The following is a 13315-nucleotide window of genomic DNA, read 5'->3' as shown; positions in this document are numbered from 1 at the left end:
TACGTCACTTCTAGGCGGAGAATATGAATAGACTCTACGTACTGTGTTTACGTGATTTACGTTGTCGTAACCAGCACAATTTTATACGAGTCAATACAAGACAACAACAAAAAAGTCTCTACGAATGTCATATTATGTTTTCACTCAGATATTTAAATCAGGGGTGGGTAAACTCTTGGACTCAAGGGAAAACATTGATCTTTTTTTTGTTTTGGTTTGGTTTGTTTTTACTTATCTCTCATAGGGACAGCTGGGACAGGTATTGAATGAAACCGAATTATTATTATCCATCCATCTATTTTCTGCGCCGCTTATCCTCACAAGGGTCGCGGGAGTGCTGGAGACTATCCCAGCTGTCAACGGGACTGCAGGCAGGGTACACCCTGAACTGGTTGCCAGCCAATTGGAGGGCATATGGAGACATACAACAGTCACACTGACAATCACACCTTAGGGCAAATTAGAGTGTCCAGTTAATGTTGCATGTTTCTGGGATGTGGGAGGAAACTGGAGTGGCCGGAGGAAAACCCACGCAGGCACGGGGAGAACATGCCAACTCTATACAGGCGGAATTGAACCCGGGTCCTCAGAACTGTGAGACCAATGCTTTTCAGTTTTTCCACTGTGCCACCACTTTTCAAACAATAATATGTGTTTACATAAGTGCAATCAATGTTATGCATATTTTCATATAGACTACACAACTTAGGAGGGGGGTTGACATAGGGTGCCATTCAAGCCCCTGTAGCACTGCCCTGTTTATGTCAAAGATTGTTACACAATTGCAATACAACTTTAATATGTAAAATAATATTGTTTCATAAAAGCAGTGCACTTCTTTAAAACTAATAAATGTACTGGAATGTAGTACAGTATTTAACTGGTACTTCTTTGGTGAACCCAGCAGATGGGATTCTCTGTATAGCTCAGTTCCATTTCATCATTTTCACAAAGCATCATCCACAGAAAAAGCATTGATACATTTTGAAAACACATTATGACGTTATACTGTATGTTTGTTATTCAGCCTTCACACTAATTTGTATTTATTGTACATGATTTAAATGGCCAAAATAAATATGTGTGCATATGTGTGTATCTGTGTAAGTTCCTGCTAATCAATGCCAATTTATTAGGAATGGTGGACCAGTCACTTTTGCATCCCAGTGATTTTTATTGAATTTTTCAAAAACCTTGGGATTCCCTCCATCCATTCTCTATATAGTTTATCTTCAATATGGAAACAAATTTTTGTCACATTTTCACAAAACGTGTCTATTTTTCACTTTTATCACACACATTTCACAGCACAGATGCAATACATACAAAACTAGTTTAAGAAACCAGAAAATGTTCATATCATAAAAGTTGTTTTTCTCTGTCTTTTCAATCACATAAATGCACTTTTGCCAATCTTGAACAAAAATATTGACAGCTGTAGTCTTAAAACCGCACCACATACAGACAGAAATGGAATTGTAGTGCACATATCTTTGTTTCCTGCACTAACAAGAAACATTCTTGAAAACTGGGTCACTTCAGTTTATAGAGAGTCATGAAAGGATTGTACTAAATGTATTTAAATGCTATGCAACAATCAAACAACTTATTATGACAATTTGTGTTAGTGCATTTTTTTTCTGACAGTTTCTCCAGTGTTTTGTTTGTTTTTAGAAGAGCCTGGCGGCCCAAACGCCCTGTGAAGAAGGTTCCCCACCCCTGCTTTACTGAAACAATTGATGTGATGACATATATTCCCAGGCTAATTTTCGGTTGGCTTTTCATGTTCAAGTCAAAAAGCAACATCATACCATATGTACATTTCAAACAGTTCATTTGGACTATTAATGTTGAATACACTGCTGTATAAGCTGCACAGTGCAGCGTGTGACGGTTCGATGAACCCCTTCGGGAGATTGCAAACTGTACTGTGAGGTATTATGAAGTTTTTAGAATTGGATGGTGTGGGGTTGGGATGCTTTCGTGTGTTGCCATAGGTGCCCCCATGATGTTTTTCGTAGGGTACACACATATAGATTTGGAACATCTAAAATGAATTTTAAAATGTGAGAGACCCTACACATGAACATGAAAAAATATGTTGTCTCTGCAAGTTATGCTGTATGTAAAATGACCAACAATATTCCCAATGACGATCCCCAAACGTGGAAATGGGATGTCTGTCGTAGTACCAAGACTGACCAATGAGACTTATGACCTATGACCTCTGAGAGGCAGCATGGTTCAAGAGGGCATCCTGACAGTCAAAAAATACAAAGAAGATGAAATAGAAATAAAAGAATAACAGAATAGGATGAGGTTACTGGTATGTTATCTGGAAACTACAGTTTAGATGCAGTTTTTTCTCCTCATTTGCAATGTGGTGAATATTTCAGAGACACATTATACATACATTCCGTCCGCACTTCTGTTTGTGTCAGGTCGCATTCTAACTGCTAACCTTCCTTTTCTTGCACAGTCACAGATTCTGTGGCTGAGCTGAACTCGGTCTTGTACACACACGTAAGAATTTGTGATTCGATACTGTACTGGTATTGAACAGGTTTAACATTTACGACTGTTGGACACAATGTGTTCAAAGCAGATTAGAGAGGGGGAAAAAAAAATCACCCATAACATCTACTGCCCCACAGTCTAATCACTCAGGATGAAATTTGAGAGACATTCAATGCAAATTCCCATATTTTCCCGAATATCACAATGCATTAGCTGCAGAAAGAAATTTACCAACGTGCATTCGTTCCTGGCATTCTGTGCTGGTTCATTTTAAACAGAAGAGCTATATGCGAAAAAATGTTGGCTTTTACAAACAATGGGAAAGACTGACTCACAGCACATTTGCCGGGTTCACTTGAGTGGTGATTTCCATTTTGCCTCACTTCAAAACACAATTATTCACCACTTAATTGCACACAATCAACTGATTATTACACCCTTGTGCTTGGCGGAGGTGATATCCAAAATCAGAGTTTCCAGATGCTATATCTTTGTGTCTTTCAATTGTAGATCCATTCATTGTTTTACTATTATTGGCCTACCCATTTTCGGAGCAGTTGGGGGGGGGGGGGGATAATATGTCACATCCCCACCACTGGATGTTTCCTCAGAATAATCTTTCACTGACATCTGACAATCGGGCTTTTGTTGATGGAGAATGCTGAAAATCTTCGGGCCACACTATAGATTCTATAGTATAGAATGATGATGGTAAAGATCTGATGCATCACAGCATAAAATGGTTTAAACTGCTCACGTCAAGTCCACAACAATGCCGGAGTCAATTATATTAACAAGCTCCTTTTGTATTAGCTAAGTAGGGGGCAAATGTTTGTGGTTAATGATCACATTGTTTTTTTAATTTTTTTTTTTTAAATCAGACGGATGGGTCATTTTTATGAAAAAAGTTTAAAATAAGTATAATTCGTAAAATGGATTATTTTAATCCTAGAATACATCCATTACAAATACAATACAATTTCCAGTCATTGTTTCTTTATCATTTAATTCAATGACTCACAGCCATTTTCAAAGCAGTTCTGCATACTATCAGCTATTTCCAAGTATTCTGACTTTCAAGACCCATACCACAAAGAAACAATGGACTCAGTCTCTTCTCTGACAATAAAAAAGTTTTTTTTTCTAGATTTTTACATTCTTTAGTAATCAGCAGCAGGACTAAAAACACATTTCTGACCAGTAAGCAGAGAAAATGAGATTTTTGTGCATTTAAGCAGATTTTTTTTTACTTTTGTAACACTGCAAACTATGAAACAATAAAAAGAAGAGTGAGTAAGGGATTTTGATTGCAAAATTGTCGTTTAGTTACAGATGTAAAAATAAGAAATGTAGTTTGTGTGACACTGACTCACTGCTCGGGCGTTTTACATGCTGTTGGTCATTCACTGCATGAACTGTGTCATATTTTGTCACAATCGCAAGACACCTATCCTCTGCTTATACCATACGCATGGAGCTGTTGGAGTGTGAGGTACCGAATCTTGTCCTATTTCCAACATGTTGACCTTCCTGCGCTCTCTCCAGAATAGACATAACAAACTGAAATTCACACCTTCATCTTTATCTTCCACTAAAAAACTATCTTAATTTCAAATTCAAAAGGATGCGATGGCATCATATATAGGCATCTGTCAGTCGTTCCAGTTATTTACAAACCAAGTTGGACAAGAACCTCTTCAACGTCTGCATATGGAAAAACTCACATGATGAATATAAACGTTCATAGCAATGAATGAGTTAAATTTTATTTTATTGTATTTTATTTGCATAGACTATGTAAAATAGTTAATTTTAAAATAAAGATATCATTTATCCTATATTTCCACTTTATTATTGAAAATATATAGACTCAAAATTCATTTTACAATTAATCTATCCATGCGTCCATTTCCCATGCCGCTTATCCTCATTAGGGTTGTTGTCATGGTGTAGACTATCCTTGCGGATTTTGGGTGACGTACATCTTAGACTGGTCTCCAGCCAATCGTAGGGCACATATAGACAAACAGGCAAACATCCATTCAATAATTTTCACAAGGGTCACAGGGAGTGGTGGAGCCTATCCCACCTGTTAACGGGCAGGAGGCAGGGTACACCCTGAACTGGTTAGCAGCCAATCGCAGGGCACATTGAGACAAATGCCCACACTCACAATCATACCTAGGGACAATTTAGAGCGTCTAATTAATGTTGCATGTTTTTGGAATGTAGGAGGAAACCGGAGTGCCCGGAGGAAACCCACGCAGGCATGGGAAGAACATGCAAACTCCACACAGGCGGGTCTGAGATTGAACCCGGGACCTCAGAACTGTGAGGCCAACGCTTTACCAGCTGATCCACCATAGACAAACAATCAGTCACAATTACATTCGCACCTCTATGTACAATTTATAATTAGAATCTTTAGTGTCTTAAATCAACCTATCATGAACATTTTTGGAATGGGGAAATCAACTAAAGTACCAGGAGAAAAAAAAAACATGCAAGAATGAAGAGAACATGCAAAACTCCACAGAGAAAGAGCGGAACTAGAAACTTGCTAACCACAGCATCTATGAAAGGTGCCGTTTGCAAAAAAACTCTATTTGTCATACAATATACAGTAGGTCGGAACTGATGACATGTAAGTAAAATATGAAAATCACCTTCTCTGGCCCTATGTCGTGCATCTAATATTATTTTAATTCACATTTTAAAACATGTTTTGCCACGACGAAAAAGTCACCCAGGGATTTTTGTGGCAGAAGGCATGAATGAAGAGCTGTCCATCGTTTGCTGTGCACACACATGCAGGCACATGCCGCAGCGTCGCAGCCTCGTGAGGACTTTTTTTATTTGACCAGACTATTTACCTTGGGTTAGCAACAAAAGTTAAAAAGAAGGTATTGGGCATCTCATAAGACAAGGCCAAACGTAACGGTGGAGTGAGATGAGGACGTGTTCCAACAAACACTGTGCTTCGAGTTACCAACACGCACGGTCACCATCATCATCCACATCAAGTCAATAGGTTAGCTTCACACCTATCTTAGATTTTGAACTGATTTTACATTCAATAAAGAACAATAGCAGACCACTAGCAATGGCAAATATCAGCTTGTTTACAGTAAAAGTTCGTACAATGGCTGTCTCGCTAGGCCTGTCACGATAATTACTATATCGACTTATTGTTCGATATATAAAAGGGACTCGGTAGTTTGTGCAGACTCGATATATTCTTATTGTTGTGGTGATGCGTCGCATGGCTCACACTGTGAGCTGATGCCGAGTTGGACGGCTGTGTCATTAGCCACGAGTAGGCTCGTGGAGCACCGGCTGACTGGGCTTGTCTCCATCAAGTACTCCACAGCCTTGCTCCATGTGCGGCGCGTAGCACACAACTGTTTATTACGTTTGCTAGCCCAGGAGCTCAGGAGTTAGCTAAGCCGCGGCGACATCATTTAAAACTTGAGTGCCTTGTTGTTGTGTGTTTGTCCCCAATTAACATATACACAGGAAAGTTAACATTTATTTCAACATCACGTTGCTGGCACACGTTATTCAGCCAATACTTGACCACAGTAAATATATTTGATGGACAGGTGAAGGGCTCCTCTCGAGTGCCTGCATCAGACTAATCACAGTCCTGCAGCTGGAGGGCGGGCCTTATTTTTCATGATTTCAGAACAATTAAGAACATCGCAATGCTATCAATTACTCTGATAGTTTTGTTGAAAATATATTGTCATAAAAAAATGTCCTGGTGACAGTCCCATTGACAGGCCTCACTTTTGCGAGGGGGGCTGGCTTTGGCCGTAAACGTAAAGTGCGGCTACATTCAAATCTTGCTAGCAGGTTGAAAATTGCAAACTTAACCTTCAACCAAAAATACAAAAAGTACAGTAAACAGTATGTAAAAACATACATCACAATTGTGTTATTGTTTTTATTGTTTCCAGTAAACCAATTGACAAATTAAAAATAAAATAAAATAAATAAATACCTCTTAATTACCACATTTTTAAGAGCAAAATGAATGCCACAAACATCACTACGTAGATGGCTCGCGGGCCAAATGTACATGGCACCAAAAACATAAACTGAAAAAAATGTCTTGTGATCAGTTGTTCTGAAAAGAACTGAAGTTCCATCAAAGGTTACCAGGAAGTGCTTGTCCATCTTGACTATGCAGTAGAGTTATTCCTGCAGGGGAGCGGCACCGAGGTACGAGACACCTCCATGTGCACGGTGGAAATGGGGAAGCGCTCACACTCCTCCTCCAGAGGGCGGCAGCAGCAGAAGTGGATCACCTCCCTCACCTCTTGCCTGAAGTTGGAGTTGAGAAAGCCGTAGATGATGGGGTTGATGCAAGTGGACAGCATCGCCAGGAGGTGGCAGAGGGAGAAGAGCAGGTTGTGGTGGCACACGGGCAGCGCCTCCTGGTTCCAGTCGGACACGGCGTTAAAGATGGTGAGCGGCAGCCAGCAAAGGGCAAAGGCCGTGATCAGGGCCACCAGCATGATGTTGATGCGACGGCTGTGGGTCATGCGCTGGCTCTCCGGCGTCCTGCCGCGGTCCAGCATGTCTTTGCGGTGCCGCAGGCGTACGAACACTCGGACGTAACACAGCAGGACGAGAATCAAAGGGCCGCAGTACTGGAAAAGCAGCAGCCATGTGGTGTAGGTCAGCCGGTGATGCTGGGATGGCCAGTGCTCCAGACAGGCCTCCATGTGCAAAGATGCGTAAAGGTTGTGAAAATGCAGAGAATTTTGTAGCGCGGACGAGTTAGCGAGCGACAAGTGATGGGCTGGTGGCATCTCGTGGAAAGGGGCAGTCTGGGCCAGGGTCATGTTGGCATAGGGTTCGCTCGTAAGCAGCTGAAAGGCCAGGAAAGGAGACGATGTGAAGCAGGCCAGAATCCAGATGACGACGACGGCCGTGTAGGCTTGTGGAATACTGGGTTTCCAGCCGGCCGGGTTAATGATGAGCTGGTGTCTCTCCAGAGCGATAAAAACCAGAGAGAGGATGGAGACGGTCACAGACATGCATTGAATGAACGGCACTAGGCGGCAGAGCAACGACCCAAACACCCAGTGGTCCATGAGCGTGTATATGAGTGTGAAAGGGAGGCAGAAGACACACACCAAAATGTCAGAGAATGACAGATTACAGATGAAAATGCTGGTGACGTTGGCTTTCTCCCGGCGTCGAGTAATTATGCAAATGAGGCCGACGTTGCCCACCAGGCCCAGCACCATTGTGATGCTGTACCACGCCACCAGAAATGCCGTGAGGATGGGAGAGGTGTGACAGTGTTCTTCGTGGCTGAGACCTGACAGGTCTGAGAGCAGAGAATCATTCGAGCGACCCTCCTCCCATGGCGGCGGTGGTGAAGAGGATGTGTGGTTGGGGGACGGCGCGGAAGGGGGGGTCTGCCTTGAGTCCCCACTGAAGGACATCTCACCGGCACTTAAGGGTTACCGACCCCCAGGATGAAGCCACCCATCTCAACCCTTAGCAGGTTATCAGCATCTGAGATGAGAAGGGAAGAACACAACATCACTCACTCGTCAGAAGATCTGCTCACGTTGGACAGCAAACGTGGACTGTCTACTTATCTTTACAGCTATTATGCATTCGACTATTAGGTTTTTTTCACAGAAAAAAAAACATTATCCAATGTTAACACAAATTGCTTAGTACATCAAATACTACAAAACAGAATTGCATGAAATTGGTGGTTAAAAAAAGGCAAATGAGTATACTTTCATTTTGGTTCTGGAAAGGTTCTTATTATCCATCCATCATCCATCTATCCATTCATTTTCCTAACCACTTATCCTTCACCAGGGTCGTGGGCATCCTGGAGCCTATCCCAGCGATCTTTAGGCAGGAGGCGGGGTACACCTGGAACTGGTCACCAGCCAATCGCAGGACACATGGTTCATTAGGTAATGCATTAAAACAGAGCTTCTTGATTATTTCTGTCATGTTTTGTTACTACAATGAAGAGCACCTGAAAAACAAACGTTCCATGTGTCACATCATGATCGCCATTCAAATACTGTAGCATAATAGGCCCAAGTGCTCAAGACAAATGCCTTATTCCTCAAAAGTGGATATCATATTATTGTAAATCACTGTAACATACACAGTTAGAAGACCAACACTGTGCTTAAATAAAGGGGGAATTGGTATTTAAATATGGAGTCAATTAAAATACATTGCGCATTTAAGTTAAATATCCATCCATTTTCTTTTGCCACTTAGGCTCACCAGGGTCGCGGGGAGTGCTGGAGCCTATCCCAGCTGTCAACGGGCAGGAGGCAGGGTACACCCTGAACTGGTTGGCAGCCAATCGCAGGGCACATAGAGACAAACAGTCGCACTCACAATCACACCGAGGGGCAATTTAGAGTCTCCAATTAATGTTGCATGTTTTTGGGATGTGGGAGGAAACTGGAGTGCCAGGAGAAAGCCCACACAGGCACGGGGAGAACATGCAAGCTCCACACAGTCGGTGCAAACCCTGGACCTCAGAACTGTGAGGCCAACACTTTATAACTGACCCAGCATGGCGCCCCTAACTTAAATAAAAATTGTTAAATAAAAAATCTCTTTTTGGATGCTGTCATTTACAGTACACTTGCTAATCTAACGACATTGTGTGTGATGTGAGCAATTCCTCAGTATGGCTGAATGTGAAAAGCATGTCAACGGATCGTGTACACAACGCCAACGGACACTTCTGCTTTCGAAGTACTATAAAATAAGATCTTTCAAAACAAAAGGGCATGACATTGACAGGATCCTAAAAATGGATTATAGCGCTCTATGTCTCCCCCCCGAAACCTTTGCCGCGTAAATCCTACATGGCAGACACAATGAGCGTGTCATTTTGTGTTAAAGGCACATACAAGTTGCTCTCAGTCACTTCACAGTGCATCATTACTAACGCACCATGTCAGTGTGTGTCGAGTAAGCTGCAGGCGAGGTGGCAGAACATTGATGTGGCTACACGACTCAAAAAAAAAGAAAGAAAGTACAGCCATTACAAGAGCAGACAAAGTAAGTCTTAGAAGAAAAAAAAAACCCTCCCATTATTTGGCAATCTTGGAAACTCTCTACTTTAACAATGTGACACTCTTGGAAACACAGCCAAACCTGTACTGTACAGTCTTTGAGCACATTCTGACCTGCCAGCACTGTGTCCACCATATTCTTCCTTTCTCACTTAAAGCACAGCCATTAATCAGCAAGAAACTTGCACAAAATAACGGAAAATGAAATGAAAGTCAATGATGATGAATTTCACATGAGGATAACTGACCCCCCCCTCCCCGCCCATCCGCCTACCCAACACACCCTCACTTTGTTCCGCTGATTAAGAACCCATGTGTTGGCCGGGATACGTTTGAAAAAAAAAATCTATTTTCATTTTAATTGACATTGCCACCAGTGTGGTTCCCATGATGCCTCTCATCTCTTCTCACCAATGGCTGCAGCGCCAGTCCTTTCTTATCATGAAAGTTAGGAAGCTTTAGCATTTTGTTACTTTTTTTGGTGTTGACAGTCATGGGTAGTTGCAGCGGTGATTCCCAACCAGGTAAATTATGCAATTTCACTTAATTTGTCAGAAAATGATGGTATATGAAAACACGATTTATGTTCATTCATCTATCTTTGTCAGCTATGTGGCAGGCAGAGCAATGAAATAGTCTTTCACAAGGTGACAAAAGGTAGAACTATGCATTTACTTGCTGTCATTCATAAAATAGAGAATTCGTGGCTTGCCGCGAGTACATCAGCTGTGCTAAGTTAAAAAGTTCCAGATTTCACCATAAGTCAGTTTGAAAGTAAACTAAGACAAGATTGTCATTACAGTGACATTTTAGTTTCAAATGTAAAAAGGGTGCCTTGGTTAAATAAGGTTTGCCAAACACAAGTCAGGAGGAATAAAAAAATGAATGTCCATCAGCTTTGCTCATAATAAGATATACCTCGACCTCGTCACTTGGTAAAGCGTTGGCCTCACAGTTCTGAGGACCCGGGGTTCGATCCCGGCCTGACCTGTGTGGAGTTTGCATGTTCTCCCCGTGTCTGTGTGGGTTTTTCTCCGGGCACTCCCACATTTCCTCCCACATCCTAAAAACGTGCAACATTAAATGGACACAGTAAATTGCCCCTAGGTGTAATTGTGAGTGCAGCTGTTTGTCTCTATGTGCCCTGCGATTGGCTGGCGACCAGTTCAGGGTGTACCCCGCCTCTTGCCCGTTTACACCTGGGATAGGCTCCAGCATGCCCCGCGACCCTTGTGAGGATAAGCGGCAAGGAAAATGGATGGATGGATGTAAAAGGGGTGCCTTGGTTAAATCAAGGTTGTGAAAGAGAAATAAGAAAAAAATGAAAAAAAATGTCTATCAGCTTTGGTCATAATAAGATATAACTAAAAAAAATACCTGAAATACCTAAACTGATAACATTACATAAAATAATCAAATACCATTAAAAAAAACTGACCTTCCATTTGTAAAGGCATTTAAAAAAATATCAGAATAAAATAAACAACAGACCATCAGTTACAAAATTATAGAATGAATTGAATTTTTCCTTATGACTGAGTCTTTTCAGTCTGTGCAGCGGGCACAAGGTAGCCCTCAAGGTCCACAAAGAATGTCTGAGCCTATTCTAATTCCTTACGAGTTTAAACGGTCAAAATTTTTGCAGTTGCCATCTCAACATAAAAAAAAAAATAATAATAATACCACCACTTAGTGTCTAACCTTTTAGCTGGCAGTTGCTGGCACAAGTGAATTGGTGTAAATTTAGAAATGATATTTATATATTTTTTTAAAGCTACAACTTCAAAGGCTGACCAAACACAAGATTTGTGGGCGCAATGACGAGATTAATGCACAATTAATTGAAGCAAAGGTGCTGTTTCAGAAGTGTGTATCCTACTGACATCCCTTTGCATTAATCAGTACCCAAAAATTTGTTCTCAGTTTCAAAAAAAGGTCCGTGACCCCCAGGAGACCATAAAAAATTGACGAGCTAAGTCTTTCAGTTAGTGGTATTTTGTTCTGTCTGCTCTGGATGTCCATTGTGCTCATAATGACCACATATCTCCCCATCCTTCCCAGCTATGCAACACGGCTTATCTGTGAATTCAGGTGCACACACATGTCCAACTCTTCCTCTCAGCATTTCCACATGCATGCTCAGCCACTGATGCTATTTAAATTCTGTTATTCCCTATTACAGCAACCAGTAAAGTACCCGGCCCGAGATAACGATGACAAGGCTCATTATACACACCTGGGGCTTGGTGTATGTGTTACCATCCCCGCAATTATGTGCACCGCACATATAATATGATCATCACAATATGTGCAACTTATTGCAGATACATTCAATTCTGTAGAAAGATCACACCAGTTAGAAACAAAGATTCATCATTTCACATGCGTTCTTTTTTTAAACTCTCACTGCTTCAATATAAGAAAAACATAATCTACAAGAAAAAAAAAAAAAAAACAAGCATTACTGTATTTCGTGTGGGGGAGAAAAAACAGGCACTCACGTTTTGAAGGTCCGAGTATGTGTGGATCCACAGACGGGAGTTGGAGAAGGAGCAGGAGTGTCTTGAGGAGCAGAATGCATCAGTGAGAGGCTGAGCTGAGAAGACTTTGGCTATTATTGGGGCTGATGGAGCCCTGCAGGTTGCCGAGACCCTCGGTGAACTGAGCTCTGCTGTCACACTGTGGTGATCCTCTTCAATTGCATCCTGGAAATGACACCTGCTGCAAAAATTGGACAGCGATGGATGTTGCCAGAAAGCACCCAGAAATCCTTCATTATTTGCGTTGTACCTTAGACCGAGGGGTCACTCAGGCAAGGTATTGTTGATACCGCAGGCATGTATTTTGTCAGTACAGAACCGAATAATGATTTACAGTTACCTCATTTCTCACACTTCAAAATTACCTGAACTTAAAAGATGATGTTTTGCACAGGAACAAGATAAGACAGCAGCATTTTATGATACTTTGCCATGTGATTGTCTCGTGCATTTTAAAGTACGGGAAAGGTCTTTTAAATGACAAAATTGCAACAATTTATCAGTATACAACATGGGGAAAAAATGAAAATACTGAATGCTACAAATACAGAATAGTGGGAAATATTGAAAATTTTACATACATTTTCAGCGGTGGAGTGGAAATGCATGATTTGACTCATACGTCTTTCAAGATGTGAGTCATAATTCTGTTGATTTTTTTTGCTTCGACTTGTGTAAACTTGCGATATGAGCACTGCATAGTGGCGATGTTTCAACTCACAACAAGTAGAAGTTTGCCGAGAAGATTCAGTTAAATTCTCAAAAATTAGGCTTCATTACTTCACTTTACATTCACTCCCTGAAATTTACTGTCAAGCAAAACATAAAACAAGTGTATCCTGTTTTTTTTATATATATATTAAAAAAAATATTTAGCTTTGCCTTTATGTCTACTACCTTCTTGCTAATACTAACATATGAGGGAAAGTCAATGGACTGGCTAATATATATTATGTATGTGGTGGTGGTGTATCCCTTTAAATGAACACAAATGGTGGAGCAACACATGCATATAGCTATAAAAACACTCATACGCATATATTTTATCCTCTGTGAAGAACGACTAATGTTACTGCTGAAGAGGTCTGTCTTACACTGCCCCTGATACCCAAGGGATGCATACCACAAGCCGCAACATCATGAGCATTGAACCGAAGATAAATGTGTGAGAAAAAC

At 41.2% G+C, this 13315-nt stretch overlaps 1 protein-coding gene across 1 annotated transcript; it reads right to left on the bottom strand.

Annotated features, from left to right (window-relative positions):
* Window positions 1-6686: 6686 nt before the first annotated feature.
* On the bottom strand, window positions 6687-12238 carry LOC133509799 (neuropeptide Y receptor type 4-like). Its single transcript, XM_061837172.1, has 2 exons — window positions 12101-12238; window positions 6687-8049 (listed from the first exon to the last, which is right to left on the bottom strand). The coding sequence occupies exon 2, from the start codon at window positions 7974-7976 to the stop codon at window positions 6702-6704; it is 1275 nt and encodes a 424-aa protein (XP_061693156.1). The 5' UTR covers window positions 7977-8049; window positions 12101-12238; the 3' UTR covers window positions 6687-6701.
* Window positions 12239-13315: the final 1077 nt, after the last annotated feature.

The sequence above is a fragment of the Syngnathoides biaculeatus genome, chromosome 12 (assembly GCF_019802595.1).
Source record: "Syngnathoides biaculeatus isolate LvHL_M chromosome 12, ASM1980259v1, whole genome shotgun sequence".
NCBI classification, from domain to species: domain Eukaryota; kingdom Metazoa; phylum Chordata; class Actinopteri; order Syngnathiformes; family Syngnathidae; genus Syngnathoides; species Syngnathoides biaculeatus.
This window is presented reverse-complemented; position numbering and strand designations above follow the sequence as displayed.